Here is a 21,973-nt window from a genome sequence, read left to right on the forward strand (position 1 = left end):
CCCTCAAACTCACTCCAGACATCCAAAAACTTGCATCCATTCCTTCTACTCAGCCTGTGCATTGAATTGTTTGCCATCATAGCCCATCTTCTTAATTCATTTTTATCATATCGAGGTAATATACTGACAATTTTCCCTTTCTCACTCTTTGCTCTAGTCTCTTCCAGCAGCCCTTTTATGTCCTCAATATCATATCATAATATATTATTGGTGCTTTGTTGTGTCATCTGCTGGAATTTTGGGCTTCCTGGTAAGTGCTGTCAGCTGCAAGTTATATCATGCATATATTTCACCGAGCTGCTGTATCACACTGTGTTCTTATTTGCACAAAGGGTAGGTAACCTGTGACACACTGCAAGAGATAGGCACAAGGTTAAATTATTCAGGGATCCTTCCTTAGAGAAATGTAATTATTATTATTATTATTATTATTCAGGCCTCCATGGAGGTAAAAGACTCATCGCAGGAGGTAATTCCGAGGAAACACAGTCTATCATACCACTCCTTGAACTCATTGACCGTTCTCACTCTCACCCTCTTGCTCAGCTTCCTTTCGTAATAACTTCCAGGGATGGCCCCTTGTCATCACTCCTTCCCGCTATTCAACCAAGTGAAAGAACTCCAGTATCAATCCTGTAACCACCTCTCAACAGTCTAAAAGTCTCAATCATATCACCTCTCCTTCTACCATGTTTCCCCAAAAATAAGACTGGGTCTTATATTAATTTTTGCTCCAAAAGACTCATTAGAGCTTATTTTCAGCGGATGTCTTATTTTTTCATGTACAACAATCTACATTTATTCATTTATCCATATACAAAAATCTACATTTATTCAAATACAGTCATGTCATCTTCTTCTGGAACATCGTCATAGCTCTCCAAACCCTGAATTCCAGCCTGAATTTCTTACGACTCCATTTCCTGTAGAACCATTGGCCCCAATCTCTCATGTCTAGCAATAGAGCTCTCCATAAATGAGCACTTCTTCTCCATGTAGCCTGCTCATAGTGCATTGACAACACAGCTGTCAGTGATTTTATCCAATGAATTCTTCACCCAAGTCACAACCTCTTGCTGGCTAGTCTTCACAAAATTTCCATGCTGATTTCTCTCCATTCTATTTTCAATGTAGTCATTGATTTCCATGCGCAAATGGTCCTTGAATGGCTTGTTTATTGCAATATCAAGAGTCTGGAGATAGGCAATCATTCCTATGGGAATCATTATTTGATCTATTCTTCTCTCTGCAAGGACGTTCTTCATGTCTTTAGAGTGGTGAGTGCTGGCTGAATCCCAAACCAACAGACCTCTTTGGCCACCTCGCAAATCAAGTGGCAACATTAAATCGGCCCACTTCCTTATAACTGCTTGTGTGCACCTGACTTTTTTGGTTTCAAGAACATAAATGCCTGAAACACGTTCACTCTTATCTTTCTTTCCCTTAAGTTATAATTAGAGGTGGAGTTTTCTTTCCATCCAGACGAATTGCCAAAATACAGGTAACACATACACTTTCGTAACCAGTGGAGGGAATGTAGATTGACTAGGCAACCTTCTAATCAATTGTCGTTTGAGATCTTTGGCCCATAAACACTGCAGTTTCATCCATAGCAATCATGTTGGAGTTAGTATTTAGAAAAGTTGATGCCATCAACAAAAGACATGCAAGTGCACATTTAATGTCAATAATATTATTTATATTTAATTAAATATTAATATTATTATTTTATAATTCAATACGTCCGTTGTGTGTTGCAATGAACGTATTATATTACATCCAGGTCGTCAGTCAAGGACGTCCGTCTGGCTGACGATCTTGACTGGAGCTTATTTTTGGGGTAGGGCTTATATTACTAGCATCTTAAAAAAATCATGTTAGGGCTTATTTTCTGGTTAGGTCTTATTTTTGAGGAAATACGATATCTACCAAACTTTGCAGTCCACATTCTCTCAGCCGATCCTCATAATTAACATTGGACAGTCCTGGAACCATCTTTGTTATCCACTTCTATACCTGTTCACAGTTAATTTATTCTCTTCAAATCCTGGGGACCAAATTTCAGAACAACAGTCTAAGTGTTGTGGTCTGATCAGGGTCTTATACAACGGAATGATAACTCTTTTATCTCTACAGGTTAGCATCCTTCTCAGTATTGCAGCAATCTTCTGTGTTACCTTCACCACCTTTGCAATATGTCCCCTGAATATCAGGTTTCTATCACTCATCAACCCCAGATCTCTTGTTTCCCCTACTTCCTCCAGTACAACTCCAATAGAGTATGAAGTGTCCCATCGATGTGTCCCAAACCTCAAGACCTTACATTTTGCTGCATTAAACCGATATCCCCATTCATTTGCTCATCTGTCTAGTTTATTCAAATCCTCTTGCAGGGGCTGCCACATCTGCACTATTACTAATAACCCTTCCCAACTTCATGTCATCTGCAAACAACTGAATATCCCCCTACAGTCCACTGACAATGTCATTGATATAAAGGTTCAACAATATAGATCCCAGTACTGAGCACTGTGGGACCTCACTTCTAACCTTCTGCCTCCTTGAAACTGCCCCACCAAACAACTCTCCGATACCTATCAGACAGCCAATCTTGAATCCAGTTGACCAACCTGACATCCAAACCCATCTGCTGCAACTTAAATATCAGCTTATCATGTGACATCTTGTCAAAACCACATGGTCTCTCTCCAACTGGTGGGAGAGATGTCATCTCAGTTATTATCAACTCTTCTGAGGCTATAACCAAATCCAAAACTCTTGAATCTCTTGTTCCCTCTATTACATGTTCCCTAAGACATTTGTTTCACAAGAATTCTAGAAATTCCATTCCCTTATTGCTACATGCATCTTCTCCCCAGTTTATACTGCTGTAGTTAAAATCTCCCATAACAATCATTCTTCTTGCACTTGCCAAGCTCAACTGTCTAAATATCTCCTGATCCCCACCCTCTGTGCTCCTTGGTTTATAGCAACACTCCACTAAATATCCTGTCTTGCCCACCTCTACCTCACACCATATGCTTTCGAAATCATTAGTGTCACTACCTTCCAAAGCCTCCAATCCTAGAGGACATAAGTCGTCACTTATCATAAGCAGTTCACAACCTCACCATACTTTCCCTTCCTATCCTGCCGAAAAATGCTGTACCCTGCTGCTCCAATAATGCTATCAATGCTATCAATTCCTCTCCTTATTCCGCATACTCCTGGCATTAGTATAAAGCATAAAAATGCCACTGTTTCTATACATAGCATTATCCCCTCTAGACTCCACTGGGCTCAGCATTACCTGATATCGTTTCCCCCTTCTCCAAAGCACCTATTCTCCCACAAGAGCCACTCTTCTACCATCCACACTGGGTATTCTGGATTCCCCCTGCATTGACACATCGACTCGTTCAGAAAACAGCAATCTCTTCAGATGCCTACGTCCTTCCTCATTCAAATGCAAGTGGTCTCTCACATACAATTCCTTTCTGTCCTGAAATGCCCTCCAAACATCCACATATTCCAATCCTCTCTTCTGGCATATTCTAGCTATTATGTTATTCAATATTACTGCTCTTCAGCTCAGCTCGTCACTATCATACCTAGGCAACACGCACACTATCTTTCCTCTCTTCATTTTCTTTTGTACAACCTCAAGCAAGAATCTCATATATCTCACCACCCAATTTACATTGTAAATGGGGGGGGGGGCAAGTCACTTTTTTTTTCATACCAGCTTGTTTTCAGAATTATTTTATTAAATCATGCAGTTTGTTTTAAGAATGGAAGGGAGAACATGCTGAAAGTATTTTTTGTTTGCTTAGTACATAAACCAGAAAAATTTGAAACGTACATTTGAAGTTGCAGGCAATAACCTTAATCTTATGTACCATACAAGTCCAATTACCAATTACTCTTTAGTAACTTAAGCTAGTAAAGGGTAATTGGATTAATGAAATTAAATCTCCATTTAAAAAGTCATCACTGTTTTGTGCAGAATTGTAACTGATTCTCAGTGACAGTTATAGCTGCAATCTTTTCTAGCCAGATGCTGATTTTTTTTTTGTTATTTTGAAACTGTAGATCACCTATGACTTCATGCATATTATATCATTATTGTATGAATTTACCTTATTATTCTATGTTAATAATTCTTTCCTACTAGCACAGATGATGATCATGAAATTCTGTTGAAAATAGTTTTGATTGATTTGAAATGTGAGAAATATGCAATGAGAGAGGATGTGAAAAAGTTGTTGAAGAAACGAAAATGTGTTAGAAAATAAAGATTGTAAGTCTGCTGCCTTGGTATGATATGATAGAATTGAGAGCCGTGATTGCTAATGAGTCAGTGAGAAGATTGTGCAGGAGGAATGATGTGCAGTTTATGGATATATGGAACAAATTTGATAGATTAAAGGACTTGAAATTCCAATTCATCCAAGTCTGTTTTCACTTAAGGGTTTTCTAATGCAAAATCAAGGAAACTGGAGATATGGGGGGGGGGGGGGTGAATGAGTGCAAAAATGACTGTGAACAGCTGGGTGCAGTTTCCCAGGTTTCAAATTGGAATCGGTTGGTAATGACGTTATGCAGTGATGTTGAAATGCCTGTCCACAAATGTTAAAGTATCAGAAACAAAGGAGAGAAGTTTTTGTTACTGGTCAGCTCGACTTGGCAACTCGAGTTATCGCATCAGCAAGATCTGGTTGACAGAATGATGTAGTTACAGGGAATGAATGTAAGAGATATTGCATTTTCAGAGAAGCTAGAGGGAATAGAGCAGGAGGAGAAGGGATATTATTAATGATAGCTGAAGAACTTTGACTTAAGGAGGATTGTAGACTTCAGGCTATCTGGTGTAAGTCAGTAGCACAACATATATTGTTGGTTGCTGCTACTATAGACCTGGAGGAAGAAGTGGATGTCATGCTTGGACAGATTAACACAATGAGTGCAGGATGAGCAATTATTATTGGGGACATCAACTATGGAGATATAGATTAAAAGGAGAAAAGGGCACATGGCAGGATGGAAATGGAATTTATACACTTACTAAGGAATAATTACCTGAAAGAGCAGGTGATGGATGGGACCAGGGATTTCAGATTGTTGGATCTGGTAATAGCATCAGAATATATATCCATAACTACAGAAGCAACTCTACCTCCAATCAGGGGAAGTGGAATTCTCATTTAAGAAAAGGTTTATGTAGATTTACAAAGCTGGAGATTATGACAAACTTAGATGGTGACTTGGAGCAGTACCATGGCCTAAGAAGCTACATGGAAAGAATGTCAACAGTGCACAGAAAGTAATTAGAGATTTGGAAAGAGGTAGTTTGTTGCGTACTGAGGGTCAGGAGGATAAACTGAGTAGGGAGTGAATTGGTGAGTAGCAGTATGTAGCTGAAGCTGCAAAAAGGCAAACATTATGGAGGAAATATGAACAAAAAAGGTGATTAGCATACTCATGAGCAGTACAATATGGAGGCAGGAAATGTGACTAGTGTGGTAATGAAGAGTAAATCAGATTATGAGAGAGATTAGCTAAGTAGGTGAAAGTAAATCCAAATGAGTTTTTTTACTATGTAGCAAATAAGAAATAATGATTACAATAGAATACTTTTACTCAGTGCTGATGGTAGAGAAGTGACAGAGTGACAGATGCAGAAGAAATAGTTGAGCTACTGAGTGATCACTTTGCAAGAGTATGTCATCCAGCTAATGACTTTGCAGTTACTGATGTGAGAATTGAGGTAGATGAACTAGAGGTGACTAAACAAATTCTCATGAATTCTCCACAGGTTTGATTGTACAATAAAGAACTAGAGATGGCCAGCATATTGAAAATTATCAGTGTGAATACAGCAGTGGGACTAGATAGTATGTCAGCTTATGTACTACCAGAATGTGCAAAAGAATTGGTAGTCCTTCTGAAGATGCTGTTTAATCTAAGTCTCAGCTCTGGCAAAGTTCTAAGGGAGTAGAATGAGTGTGACTCCAAGACAGAAGTAGCAAATTGCACACCAATTAATATCTCAGGAGCAATGGTTAAAGTATTGGAAAAATTAGTGAATGGTAAAATTCAGGAATGAGCAGATAGGAATATCATACTCTATGGAAGACAGCATAGCTTTGTAGAAGGTAGGTTCTGCCTTAGTAATTTACTGACTTTTATAACAAAGTGACAGCAGAATTAGATTAAGAAAATGGCTGCACATGATACTGCTGGACTTTGCAGAGTCATTTGACAGAATACTGCATGTCAAATTATTACCCTAAGTTTGGAGCAAATGGGAATGGATACGAATCTAGTGGCTAACAGACAGACATCAGAGGGTGGTATATGGTTGAATGAAATCAAGGCAAATGAAGGTACTGGCTGAATGCCCGGTGTTCCTTACTAGGACCACTACTCGAATTTCTTTATTAATGATATAGGGAAGGATTTAAAGGAGATATTCAGTTGTTTGCTGATGATGGAAAACTTGGAAAGGCAATAGTTGATAAAGTTTGAAATAAAAAAGGTTGAAAGACATTGAAATATACTATTAGATATGTAAAAGCCAAAAGAAATAGATTTTCAATCCTTTACATTTCATATCATAGCTCTTTGGTTAAGTGAAGTAAGATTCTTTTATTTAAATTGTTGTAATGTTAGCTATAATATTTATTTTTTCAATTTTCCAACACTTGTAATTTTAAAATAAAATAAAGAACTAAATACAGTTAATGGGGATGAAAAGGGCAGTTTGCGGTAGTGAAATGTTTGCTATAGCAAATTGCCTTTAAAAAATAATATTGCTATGTGGTGACTACAAGTTTTATATACATCAGCACTTTTTAATAGAATTAAAAAATTTAAAAAAAATTTTATTAAGCCAGTTTTAAGTAAAACCATACTACCAGGCATTCACACTTCAGAGTGCATTATAACTTTTAATTACCTAGTAGATATTTATCTGTCTAAATAAATTTTAAGTTTTTGCATCATTTTGCATTTTCATGTATAATTTAACTTTATCCATTCAGCTATCATGGGGATGCATGGTTGTATGTCCAGAAAAAATAAAATAATCCTACAGTTTCTCATGTGCGAGCCGAAGATAATCAGCACCACACTAATGTGGATTTTCTTCACAACACTGATCTCTTACCAGTTGAATTCAGCATCCTAGTCAGTGTCTCAAACGTTAGGAATAGTATCAGTGGAATTATCAAAAATCCATCAGCATGCCAGCCAGCCAGCCAGCCATCCATTCATTGGACATCATCAGATGCTATGTGGTCGCACCATTCCCCCCCAGGTGGTTTTGTTGTATGCCCATTTGGAGGCTTCAACTCTGTGAAGATCAGTCACTTCAGACACACCACCCATCAATCTTATTGAGGGTCTTCCCCTTACCTCTTTTTACAGGAACTTTACCTTCTGTTGTTTTGAGAAGTTCCCCTTCCAACCTGTCAGTGTAGCTGAAGTATTTCATCTCTCTTCTGTCAATATCTTTAAGGCGTCTTAATATTCTTTAAATCCTTTCTAGCACCCATTTATTTGACTGCCTTTCAGTATACGATATCCTCAACAGTCTTCTATAATACCACATTTCAAAAGTGGCTATCTTTTACCTTGTTATAAATTACAAGTGAACATGTAATTTAACATGTTCACTTGTAATGTAAACACCCACTTGGTAAATCAAGTGCCCACTATTAAAATTTTGACAAGATTTCAAAAACTGTTTTATACACTTGACAAAAATCAGCTCATGACACATAGAAATGAAATAGCATAGATGGAAACAAAAATTACATTACTTGTTCTATTAATGTAGAGCCTCTGCAGTTCATTCATTAATGACAGTGTCCTTGAATGTAAACACCTGGATTCAAATCTCATCCAGGATGCATTGAAAATATATAAGGGTTTTTCAACTGAAGGTGAGTTTGCCAGTCTCATATAGAGGTGGCAGGGATTTTTCCACCTGTAAACTTAGTTATTTCATCTATCATAAGACAATCAGACCATCCAGAGAATGCTTACAATTGGCAGACATATCAGATTATGTAAGATAGGATTGGCTCACCTGGTAGATTTCTCTTAAGCCAAGTAATGCTTTGACAGGCAATTTGAACCCATCACAACTGAGGAACAGTGATTATTTCTACTACCAGTATTGACATACTGTATGCTCCCAACTCTGTTATTTCTGGATATTTTCTGCTCCTGTTTTTTATTTGTCATGATTACATACTTTTGTGTAATCACTCCAAAATTTCCTTATCTTTAGTTTTTTATATTATTTTGATCCTTGTTTTCAAAAAAAAAAAAAAAAATGAAGCAGCCTTTTCTTTTTTTGGCTATCATTCAAAACATTTATTTTGTTCATGATAATTATATTATCAAACTTGCTGTATAATTCTGTCTGATTTCTTTTTCTAGAATTTTTTTTTTTACTGATTTTTTAACATTTGGAGTAGAATAAGTGATTTTATTTTATTTTTCTGATTTGCAGACAACCTTCTTATGTGCTTCATGAAATGAGTCAGTCGATATTTGACAATCAGTTTTTGTTTTCAAATGATGTTTTCACAGTATTCACATATTTGAATTACTTATATATATGCTGATATTTGCATAGTGAGTGTTCATGACAAACTGATTAAATTTCTTATACATTTCCATTAATAGAAATGATAAGGATGAGTGATGACTTTGGTGCTCATTTTTAACCTGCCCAGGGCTTAGTTATGATAACTTCCTTCTACATTCTGATATCCTTAAACAGGTTAGGAGATATCACTATCAGCAGCAATGTGATCATACACCTTCTCTTTCTTTCTTTTTTTTTTTTCTTTACTGAATGTTCTTAAAACTCCATGCAGAATAGAATAATAATGAATGACTACTGTTTATCACAAAAATTGGCATTTTCCAGCAGTATTTACCATTATTATTAGCTCTGTCCTTTTTGGACATAGCTAATTATAATCAGAAAACTCCAGAATTGGGCATCACCTTATTATACAAGGTTTCGACTGTTTCCATCAACAACCAAGAGGGAGAAAAGAAAAGTCAGCTATAACTGTAAAGAGCATGAATGAAAAAAAAAAAAAAAGTATAGATGACAGAGGAATTACACAATTATCATGTTGATATAGTTGTTGGAGATTATGGTAAAACAGTTGATATACTTCTAATTAATAATCATAAGATGTTACATTAGAACACTGGCAGTTCAGGAAAAGTTTCTGTAGATAGTAATGGTTGGTACAACTGACCTGAGAGGTAATGGGAATTATGTAGCATAAGATTTTGAGGTCATTGTTGAGGACAGTACAGTAGAAATGCTTCCAAAGAAATACAGTTAGCATATTGCTCTGATAATGGGGAGTATAGCAGAAGAGCACCAATAACAAATGAGATGATAGCAAGAATATATAGGAAGAGAGGTCTGGAATATGCCATTCCATTGAGTATATTTGAGGATAGAGGAGAGCTGTATGCAAGAGATGGATTACATTTGAATGCAGAAGGATACAAGCATTTAGAGAGACTATTTTTTATAAAACGCATGGAAAGGCTTATGTGTTTGCATAGATGTTAATTTATTTTCATGGTATTGATGACAACACATCATGATGAGAAAATAAAATAATCAATGTTTATTAACTTATTTGCTGATATTTCACTGGTATTATATCCAGCATCTTCAGAGCACAAAAACAATCTTGTATGATTTATAATTACTTCTGTGTGAAGGGGTACAATTGATCTACAATTGATCCTGTGTGAAGGGGTATCCAAGGCAACATTGATGACAACACATCATGTTAAGAAAAGAAAATAATCAATGTTTATTAACTTGTTTGCTGATATTTCACTGCCATTATATCCAGCATCTGGCAAGTCAGGTCTGCTAGACCTGACTTGCCATAGTGATAGTGCCAGATGTATTTTTTGTGTTCACCAAGGCATCAACAGTTCTTCCTGTCTGTCCATAGTAAGCCTGACAATACGGTTTAAATACAGTGCATAGCTGATATTTATTAAGCACTGAGATATATTTTCAGATGTGCCTTGAATGTATGAGATGGTAACAGTTTTGCTGTAATCTTGCGTGGTAGATAATGGAGGGGATTTCTGGGGAGCATTTAGTAATTTTTCTATCCTATGAGGATTGTAGTCATTGGATGAGAAAGTGTGATGTAAGTGAGCAAGTTCTGCATTGTCATTGGAACAAATATCTCTAGCTCTGTGAGTTAGTGTTTTTAGGATACCATACTGTTGAGCTGAATGTGACTGTTTGTGCATTTTTGGTTGTTGGCTATTTAAATGCACTAAAAATGTATCCTCTTTGTCTGGACCATGTGGCCAAATAGCAAATACATCATCAACATAGCATGGCTAAACCATTGGTTTGAGAGTGGCTGTATTTATAGCTAGCTTTTTCAAGTGTTCTATGTAGAAATTGGCTAAATGGGGGAACCTATTGCTGTCCCATGTAGTTGTTTGCATATCTTCCCTTTCCATGTAAAATAACCTACATGTACTGTAAATTTAAATAGTTCAAATATATCTGGGTAAAATGTGACTTAAGAAAATCAAGGGTTTCAATTAATGGTACATTTGTAAATAGTGAAGTGATATCAAAACTAATCATTACATCTGAACTTTTTAAGACATGGTTTTTTTCTAAAATATTTTTTAGCTGAACAGAATTTTTAAACAGCCCCACATACAAACTTGCTAAACATTTGGATAATTACTAGCCACCCTCACAAATATTTCTCCCTCCTTTGTGCCCTTCCTGGTTACGCTAATCACACAACTTCCAGATGGTTCCTTATCTTTTTAGGTTTATAGAAAACCCATACATACATGGAGATATTTGCACAAACAATCACACCATCATCCAGTTCAACAGTATGGTATCCTAAAAATACTAACTCACAGCTAGAACTGTTTGTTCCAACTGTTGAACTCACTCACTTACATCACCCCCCCCCAAGATTGAGTTATGAGTACTCGGCCTCCTCCAAGATTAAATAATGAGTGCACCACTGCTGGCAACCCATTCTCCTTGTTCACAACTCTCCAAGCAAAAAATCTAGTCCTCACACCCCTACTAACCATAACTTTATTCAACTTCCCAAAAAAAAATGAATAGACTATCGTTTTCCATAATTTTGCTTGATAGACTAGATTCCTCACTTCGTCATTCTCACACTCACTTACTTCATGGGTGCCTTCACACAAACTCACTTGCTTTCAACCTAATATCTTAAGTTTCCCTGAATTTGCACTTCAGCATGCTTGGCAAGCAAAACTCTTTCCAGACACCTAATACCAAAATAATTTAGATGTAGTCCATCACATTGTACAAATCCATCTTTTTCTCAAACAGAGACCATAGATCCACAAATTCTACATCATTCCCTATAGAATCTACGTATAGACTCATTGCTACCAATGCCTTCCTCCTCCATTCACCTCTATCATGGCATTGTAGGAGACTTACAAACTTCACCTTTTCACTCTTCAGTTTTGCCTCTTCTAAAAGCTCCCTTACATTCTCCCTCATAGAATACTTCTCTCCTCTTAAATCATTTCTACCAAGAAAGACAGTCATTTTCTTCGACTTTTCATTTGGATGGTGTGGCTAGTATAGTGCATTTTTGCACCTGGGAAACATAATTTTGTCACGGTTTTGTTAAGTACTCTAATTATTGAGACTCCATACATAATTTTCTCCTCAACTTGTTTTTCTTGTTTGTTCGGTTGGTTTTTATTATTCCTTTTGATAACTTGTTCTTTCTTTTTCAGCCCTGCTTAACTCTTACTGCAGTTTCATCATCATCAAATTCCTGGTATGTACCCTCAAGTACAGGATATGATAGTACTGCATGAAAAACTTACACCATGACTAACTTCCTATCTACAATTTTCCTCCAAATCAATCTGTTACCTGTCAAGGCTTCAACGTTACAAGATCTTATATTTCTATCTTCTAAGGCTATCCTTACTGTATCAATCCATCTATATTTGGTCTTCCTCTAGATCTTTTTCCTGCCAAACTGGCAAAGAATACTTGTTTTGCTAATCTTTCCTCTCCCATTCTGTTTAAGTGACCATACCACCTGAGATTAGCTCTGCTAACACATTCCTGAATGCTAACAATATTAAGTTCTTTCCTAATATCCTCATTTTTAATATGACATTACCACTGATGCCATCTATTCACCCTTCTGATCTCTCTCAGGACTCTCATATCTGTGGTCTCTAGTCTTTGGTCAAGTGTTTTATTTCTAATTCAGCTCTCAGTTCTATAAGTTAAAATTGGTTTGAACACTGTCTTGTGTACAGCTAATTTTGTGTTTTGACTAATTCTCTCTTATTCCATATGAATTTATTCAATTGACTTCCTACCATACCAGCTTTGTTGATTCTGTTGTCTATTTCCATATTTAATTTACCATCTTCACTAAAAATCGTGCCTAAGTAGCCAAAATGTTTTACTTGTTCTGTAGGTTCTCCATTCAAAATACAGTTGATATTTTCAGTGCTTCTGCCTCTTTTCATTGTCTTTGTCTTGTTATTGCTGACCTTCATACCAAATCTATTACAAGAATTATTCAATTTAGTCTGGGAATCTTGCAGACTTGTAGCTGATTTATTTAGAAGTATAGCATCATCTGCATAAAGAACTAAGATTAACATCTCCAATTTTGATATTAGGTTTAATACCACTTTCCTTCATAATGTGATCCATATAGATAATAATTAACAGAGGGGATAATGTACACCCTTGTATGACACCAGATTTAACATTGAACCATCTTCCTGTACTTCCTTCAGTTCTAACTGCTGACTTACAACTCAAAAAAAGACTAAGTATTGCTTGATATAATGCTCCATTGACACCATCCAAATGTAGCACTTTGAAGAGCTTCTCTCTTGGCACCCTGTCATATGCTTTTTCCAGATCTACAAAACTTAAATACAGATCTTTGTTACATTCCCATGATTTCTCAACTATTTGTTGTAAAGTGAAAATCTGATCCTGACAGCCTCTATTTGGCAGGAATCCAGCTTGTTCCCCAAGCTTCTCTTCCACAATCCTTCTCAACCATTTCAAAAGTATACTTGCATATATCTTAACAGAAACACTCAGTAGAGAAATACCTCTGTAATTCTCACATTCAGTTTTATTTCCATTTTTATATATGGATGCTATGAGAGCTCTACTCCAATCATCTGGAATTCATCCCTCTGTCCAGGCCTTCTGAACTATGCAGTGCAGCACTGTAGGACTTTTATACCTCTATGCTTGAGCATTTCTGGTCGAATACCATCTACCACCTGCTGGTTTTCCACATTTCAGGCTTTTGATGGCTTTTTCTAATCAAGTATTGATTGCATGTCTGTTGAGTGTTTTTTAGTACTGTGCTGTCATCACAGCTTGTTTCATTTAGCAATTATTCAAAGTAATTACTCCATACTTCAAGGATATCTTTTTCACCAATTTTCATATCACCTTTATCATCTCTAATTCCTTTTACAGCACTCTTTCCTCCATTTCTGAGCTTTTTCAACAGCTTCCAGAATATTTTGCCACCTTCTTGATATTATTTTCTATGTTCTTACCAAAGTCTTCCCATGACTTTTGTTTAGCTAGTTTTACAGTGTTTAGCTTTCTTACATTTGTCTCAGTATTCTCTAAGAGCACAAGCTGACTTATTTGCTTCTTTTCCTTCACCGCCTCTTTAACTTCCTGTGTCCACCATGGGGTTCTGATTTTTTATCCTTGCAGACAACCTTACCATGGCTGAATCAATCAGTGTTTTCTTCAGTGTTTGCCACTGACTCTCCAAGGTTGGTTCCTGTTCTCAAACTCTTTCATTTTTTCTTGAAGAATGTTTGCGTATTTTAGTCCACAGTTTACATCTGAGAGCTTCTCAACTTTTATTTGCTTTAAAACCTTCTTACACCTTCTTCTTTTCAGTATGAAATTCAATTTTATCCTGCTCAAGACTAAATGGTGATCACTTCCAGTTTTAAATCCTCTGTACACTCTAGTGTCCTGCACCAGTGAGAAAACTATCATCACTGTCAACAATAACATAGTCAATGAGACTTTTCTTATTCATTGCCTCTTCTCTCCATGTAAATTTGTGCACATTTTTATGTTGGAACATTGTGTTAGTAATAACCAGTCCATGTTCTGAGCAGAAATCCAACAGGCATTTGCCATTATTATTAACCTTGCTCTTTTTTCTCCAAATTTTCCCAAAATACTTTTGTATGTCTAGCAATCATTTCCTACTCTGCTATTTAGATCCCCAACAAGGACCAACTTTTCCTTTTTCATTGTGTCAGTTGCTTTCTCTAAAGCCTCAAAAAATTCCTCTTCTTCTACCTTAATAGAACCTTCTGTGGAACCATAGGCACAAATAAGTTTAATTTTCAGTTCCCCATTCTGATATTTGCCCACAACATCCCTCTACTTGAGACTGCCTGCCATTCAAGAAGATTAGCCTCGTATTTAGTGTTGGATACTATGGCTACTCCTTCTTTTCCTTGATTATGAAGCCTGAATATAACATTTTGTATTTATTGCTCAGAAAGATCTCACCAGATGTTGTCTTTTTTGTTTTAGTCAACCCTATTATGTCGATCTGGTACTTATTTAATTCCTCAGCTAGCTTCATTTCTTTGCCATTCAGGCTTCTTATGTTGATAATACCGATCTTGAACTCTGGTGACGAGTTAGGGTGTCTTTTAGGATTTGTTCCAGTAGCTGCCTTTTTGCTGTTTGCCCTGGTTCCGTGGCGAAAAAAACGCAGGGCCTTGTTTAGCCGCGCAACGCCCCAGCAGCATGAAATTCTGTCATGTTGTACCATCATTTTTATATTTTGGTTTAAGCCAATAAGAATACAATTTGGTCAGCTAAATCCCAAATTGCCAGCCTGTCCTCATTCATTCAGTATCCAGGTAGATGCCTAACAGGGTGCATCACAAGAAGGTGAGGATTGGACATTAGGTCAGAATCCCTGGTCTGTTCTCTGCATTCCTTTAAAGGCTATGTAGAGGTCTTCTCTCAGTTATACAGCTCTGACCCTTAAGCGTGCTATTTCTTTATTAATATCCATTTTATTCTCCTCTATTTCCACTGCCGCATGTTTGACATGAATAACATCATTTTCCATCTTATTGTTGGTATTTGTTGCATTCTCGACACCTAACAGACACTGACTTTTGAAACACTTAATACATTCTCTCTCTACAGTTCTACCAATACAATTATTTCCTTTGACTTACCTTTTTACATCCGGATGGTAGGGCTAATATGGTTAATTTTTGCACCTGGGAAACATGATTTTTCACACCTTCTTTAAGTACCTCTCATGAGATAATTACGAGTCTATTTTCTCCTTAACTTGTTTTTCTGTTTAGTGGGATTTTCTGATAGACCAAGGGATGTACATGGTGATGAGTAAAAAATATTTATGCAGATTATTTTGGCAATTGCAAAGCAGGTGAGCATTATAGGGGACTTCCACTATAGCAATATAAACCGGGTAGAGGAGGCAGCATACACTAAATGATCACTTTATCAGAGTGTTCCATCCTAATACACTAGACTATACTCCTAGAAGGATAAGAAGTGGAGAAATTTTAGAAGTGAATGAAGAGGATGTATTCCAAATATGAATACACTGTATGAGTAATATATGAGTCAATAAGGCACAGAGGACTAGATGGAATTTCACCACATGTATTAAGGGAATATACTGTGCCTTTAACTTGACTATTTAATGAAAGTCTATCAATGAGACAGATTTCTTGAGAGGAAGGTAAGATAGTGCCATTGTTAAAGATAGCATAAGAATGAAGATAGTATCCAGACTATAGGCAGTTTGTGTTTATTCTGTAGTTAGATTTTGGAGAAATTGGTAAGAACTCATATACAGAATTGAACAGATGAGAACAATATTATTTATTCATGCCAGCATGCCTTTGTTAAACAGCATTCTTGTTTTTTTAGTTGTTGCCTTTTACGAGAGAGGAACAAGAGCAGTAGATGAGGGTAAGGCATTCACTTTTCTTTTTTTTTTAATCGAGTTTCTTTCATACAGTATTAATGCTCACCTTGGTGTTATTGGCACTATTGAACTCATCACAGATGATCTGTGCTGATTGTAGCTGGTTTTTGTGTGCCATCCATTTTAACACCCTCCTGTCCCTGTTCATTTTTAGCAGCCGCCTTGGGTGTTTTCCTTCACTAATGACTCTAGAACATCTCCATTTATTGATCACATCACCAACTGTTGATTTTGGATGCTCCAGTTGAACAGCAATGGTATGGGCATGCCACCAATGTGTCAGCCCACGATGACACCTCTCTTGAAGTCACTGAGTTCATACCACCTGTATTCAGCTGCTACACTGAAATACTGCTTCCTACTATCTGTATTGGTTTTTATATTATTAACAAACCTGGAATGTTAAATAACATCAAATAACAGGGGTGTCCGTACAATTATTGGTAAATGGTGTGTGTATCAAAATATATACACATCGTTGGTACCTCTGGACTGAGATGTTTAGCAGTATATAAGAGATATACTGAGTTACACAAGTTGGCTGTGATAGGACAATTGAGCCTAACACCTGGCTCAATTATGATAATGAGATAATTATCTGCATTCATCCTCAGGTACTCAATGCAAGTTGTAAAAGTTGCATTTAAAGCATAAGGACTCATAAGATATAATGGTTGATTATTTCATAGATGGGTAAGGATTTATGTGAAAATATTATGGAAACCCATAATCTCAATAGAAAGGTTCACTGGTTCATTTAAAAATGGTTTTCTCTTTGCAGACAACAAAATGAAATGTGGTATTACATTTTACCCTCTATTATACTTAGTAGCTTGTCACATACAGTTGACTACTTGTCTTCTTTGGAACCTTCTTAATTCTCTGATAAGACTGTTAATCCTGTTAACATAGTGTCCATCAGTTGCATGTTTTCTTTGGCCAGTTTGTCTTGCCGAATGGGGGGGGGAAAACAACTCAAGTTTCTGAGAATAAATATACCCTGTCACCTCCACAAGAAATTAGCTAACTCTTGTCTTTGGTTAAAAAGCTTATAAAAGTTCTTCACCTCCTAGATCGGATTCAAACCACTTCTTTCCAACCAAAGGGGTGTCATTCATACAGACTGAGATGCAAAGGCTCTGGAAATAAATATAAATTTCATAGCTGTTTTCACATTTTTCCAGCAATGTTAAACTTTACATTATATCTCTTTCATCTTTCAACAGAAAACCTGTAGATTTATCACTGTCATCTAAAGAAGAAGAAAATTTATTTCAAGTGAAAAGTCAATCATTAAATACACATCCAAAAGTATGCTTTTGTTTTATATATATTTAGTTGTGGACTTAATAACATTTTTTTTATATTTATTGTTATTTTTATTGTATTGTTTATATTTATTATTAACATACATTATCCTTCCAAAAGTTTAGGACATGCTAATATATAAACAGAATGTCTTTATTAATAGAGATTAACATATTGTCCTGCTTTGGCTGAAATAATTACATTTATGCATTGTGGAAGACTATGTACTAATTTCTATTAGAAAATTTATCACATTTGTGTTACTCTTTTCTCCTGTAAAGCATTAGCAAATTTTACTAATGAAGAATTTATATTTATGAATTTAGGGACACGAACACACGTGTTGAAAAGATTATTTTACTGATTAATAATAAAATAATAACTCGATGTTTATACCCCTCTATTGAGGTCATCATCAGAAGGATACATGTGTATAAGAACAAGCTACATGCTGTTGCACTCTATACAGGTAAATTACATCTATGTTGTTAACTAATCTTTTTTCTTAGCCTGCCATCTAGTGATTAAAAAAAAAAAAAAAAAAAGAGGGCAGACTAAAAAAAAAGATTAGTTAACAACGTAGATGTAATTTACCTGTATAGAGTGCAACAGCAATGTAGCTTGGTTCTTATACACATGTATCCTTCTGATGATGACTTCAATATCAAGGTCGAAACGTCAAGTTATTATTTTATTATTAATCAGTAAAATAATCTTTTCAACACGTGTGTTTTGTGTCTCTAAATTCATAAATATGAATGCTGATCACCGTGTAACCTTAAAAGAAAGAGTCATCTTAATTACTAATGAAGAAGACTAATATATAAACAAAATATAATATATAAACAGAAAATATGTTATTTTCTTGAGATGTTTAGTTATAGTCATCAGTTTTTGACATAAAATTGTATCATGTTGAATGATGCTGATGCCAGCGCCATAAAATTTGTCATGCATAAGACACATACAGTCGACATCACTGGAAGATCTTTCATGCATGATTCCATGCACAATGACCAGTGGATCTAATCCATATCACAAGAAACAAATCCACATCATGATACTGCCATTTTCAAAAAGCTAAAAAAGTATCCTATATGTCCAGACACATCCATCAACATATGTCATTGCTCTGTGGTTCAGGTTCTCTGTGCCTTTATCCATGCCTGTCAACAATGTGTGTATTCATTATTGTTCACAGGCTGCATCTTTTCTCTGAAAATTCATGGCACATACATGTTGTAAAAACTTAGGATTGTGGCTGCTAAAATCTCCAGAATAGATTTTCTAGAACCTGACGGTAAGATAAAGTAACCAACCTTCTCAAAAAAGCATCAGCTTCTGTCAATGAATATTTATGCTTGCCATTGTGTCTTGGACTCACTGTCACATGCAGACTTCCATTTCTTCATATCAGCAAATTATCAGTTTGGGAATACTTAGAAGATTCTTCCTTTCTTCTTTCCCTCTGGACCACACGCCATTGATTTGCTATAGGTTGGGCATGACCTTTCATGTGTGGATCAAATATCTATATTAAAAAAAATAATAAAATAAAATTTCAAATGACTTTCAGGTCAAACCACTGGTCTGTTTCAACTTATAAAAAGAAGACATGCTAAGAACAGCATATCAGGACATACTGGAAAATAAGCTTAAGACCACAAGTGAAAAATAAAATATAAATACAAGAGCAGAACAACTGACTACACTACTAAAAAAAGCAGTAGAAGAAGTAATTATCAGCTTGGGAATACTTAGAAGATTCTTCCTTTCTTCTTACCCTCTTGACCACACACCATTGATTTGCTTCCTGAAAGAGAGAAGATCGACAAGAAATGGATAACTCAGAAAACCCTGAAATTGGTATAAGAAACTGAAACTTAATAGAGATAATTCAGAGGCAGCAGATGAGTTATACCATCAAAAATGCAATGAAGTACAGAAAGCAGCAAGAAGGCCAATGCTGGAAGACCAATGCAAAGATATTGAACAGTACTATGGAGAACACAAAACTAGAGAAGTCTATAAACATATAAGAAATGTCAATAGGAAGTGGCAAACAAGATCAGTACAGTGCAACAAATACTTGTACTGAGACTAGCAGAGAAAGCTTGAAGAAAGAACATAAAGATACTTCTGTTTGTGGACTTTCAAAAAGCATTTGATAATATTGACCAAAATATAACATGGGCTGTCTTGGAATCCTATAGTGTGGACAATAAATTGATCAAAAAAGAACAGAATAAAAAGAAGAAGAATACCTGTTTAATCAAAGTAATCTCAGCAGCATCACTGCATTGTTGCCAACGTGTGGCAAGGTCATTTATACCTCATTTGTAAAAAATCAGTGTCTCTGGAAGTGATGAAGGCCTCCGCTGCCCGATAAATTGATGCGTCGTTGGCTAAGCATTTCTTGGACAAAAAATAGCTCAAGTGCTAGAAAAAATGGGAATCTGTTGGGGAAATGTCAGAAGAATATGGAGGATGAGGCACAATTTCGTATCCAAATTGTTGATTTGCTGTATGGTTGACACTGCCGTATGTGGTTGGGCGTTATCCTGAAGCAATAGGACTCCATGTCTATTCACAAGTGCTGGTTGCTTAAGGCACAATTTGTCATGCATTTGCCGCATATCAATTTGTCATGCATTTGCCGCATACAATATCGAGCTGCATTTATCGTTTCACCTCATGGAAGGAATGAGTAGTAAATAACACCAGCAGAAGACCACCATACAGTAAACATCTTCATTGGATGCAGAGGTGCCTTTGGAGTCCTTCCTGGAGTGTCTTTCACTCCCAACCACTGCGACGAATGTGTACGATTGTCGTAGAATATCCACTTCTCATCCACAGTCACAATTCGTTGCAGAAACCTTTCTTCTTTACTTCTTAAGAGAGAAGAGCACACTTCCAAATGGCATGCTTTGTTTTCATCAATGAGTTCGTGAGGCAGCCACTTGTCGAGCTTCCTTACTTTTCCTATTATTGCCACCATGAAACAGTTGAGAAGTGTATATTTAGTGTCTGGGTGATCTCTCGTACAGTTTGTTGTAGATCTGATTCAATTAAATCCTTTAATTCATTTGAATCAATGGAGTTAGGACGATGGCTACGGGGTTCGTTCTGTTGCCTCAAATCTCCTGAGCTAAATTTGGAAAACAAATGGCGAGTGGATCTCTCATTGGTTTCTCCTCCAGCCGAATGCTTTATCGATGTTTTTTACTGCAGCCACTGCAGAATTTCCCGATTTGAACTCGTAAAGGTATAGCAAACTTAATTGACTGGGTTCCATGATTGACTTGATGTCGGTAATATTCAACGTTTAATGCTCGTTGAACAAAACAAATACTACAATCGCATCACCCACGTGTGACGCTGTCACATGACATAAAAAATTTGCATATACCTCAGCGCTTGCTTTCTTCAGCAACCAGTAGAAACCTGACAGTCATTCAACAGCCATTTCATTTGCAATAACCCAATAGAATGGGCAAAGCAACAGCTATCTTAAAAGCCATGGACAAAATATGGAAGAGCTGAGCAATAAAGATTCACACTAAACTGCACATTGTGGAAACCTGTATCTTTTGCAGCATGCTCTATGGATATGAGGCCTGGGTATTCCTGAGATAATCTGAAAGGAAGAGATTAGCATTGAAGAGGAAGTGCTATAGAAAGATCTTGAGAATAAGCTGGATCCAGAAAGTAAACAATGAGGAAATCTCTAGACTAATACAACCAAAAGAAAATCTGATCCAGGAAATAATCAAAAGAAAACTATGTCTATTTGTCCATATATGTAGAATGAATGATGAGAGTAAATTAAAAACGCTGCTGGTTTGGGATGATTGAGGGAAAGAACAAAAGAGGAAGACCAAACAGAGAATGGGGCAATGACACTGTCATCGCCCCAGTAAAAACGCTGTTGGTTTGGGATGATTGAGGGAAAGAACAAAAGAGGAAGGCCAAACAGAGAATGGGGCAATGACACTGTCATCGCCCCATTCTCATCCAAAATGGCATCAGACACCTACGTGCATTGAACCCATGGTTGTTGTTGAGTTAGCTGATCACATACACAAGTAATAGGATTTTTCTCCCAGAAACTTAGTTTTTCATTCAGCATACAGACAAATCAGCCATGAGAATATACACAATTTATAGACAAAAGTACCATTTATGTTGGTGGACAGTAGGTGGCGTTGTGTGTTGATTGTAGTAGTGTTATAGTTGAAGGATTAAGTAGGAAAGATGATGAGTTGGGTCTAGTGAAGTATGTGCCCTCTCATGGTGCATCCTTGCACTACCTGTGTCATGTAATAATGATAATCACAAGGGGTGGGGGATTCCAGTAAGTTAATTATATAATTATTGCATGAGCACAGAGTGAAAATAATCAAAATGAGAAAAGCATGTACTGTAATTATCGCTGGCTACTCCCTGTTGGGGCAGGGAGTAGCCAGAGATAATTACAGTTTGTTATTACAGATTTTATGTGTCTCATTATTTATTTTAAGCATCTTTGTGAAATGGTTATTAACAAATAG

At 36.4% G+C, this 21,973-nt stretch overlaps 1 protein-coding gene across 3 annotated transcripts in view; it reads left to right on the plus strand.

Moving 5' to 3' along the window:
* LOC150098282 (uncharacterized) overlaps positions 1-21,973 on the plus strand; it is a 709,319-nt gene that overhangs the window by 494,575 nt on the left and 192,771 nt on the right. For all 3 annotated transcript variants that reach the window (XM_090406261.1, XM_090406264.1, XM_090406263.1), the window contains one exon: positions 17,339-17,423. In XM_090406261.1, coding sequence (XP_090262387.1) covers positions 17,339-17,423 — 85 coding nt within the window. The remainder of the gene's footprint in view (positions 1-17,338; positions 17,424-21,973) is intronic.

Source organism: Typopeltis vanoorti, chromosome 16 (assembly GCF_054136105.1).
Source record: "Typopeltis vanoorti isolate ZY-2024b chromosome 16, IOZ_Tvanoo_1.0, whole genome shotgun sequence".
Taxonomy (NCBI): Eukaryota; Metazoa; Arthropoda; class Arachnida; order Uropygi; family Thelyphonidae; genus Typopeltis; species Typopeltis vanoorti.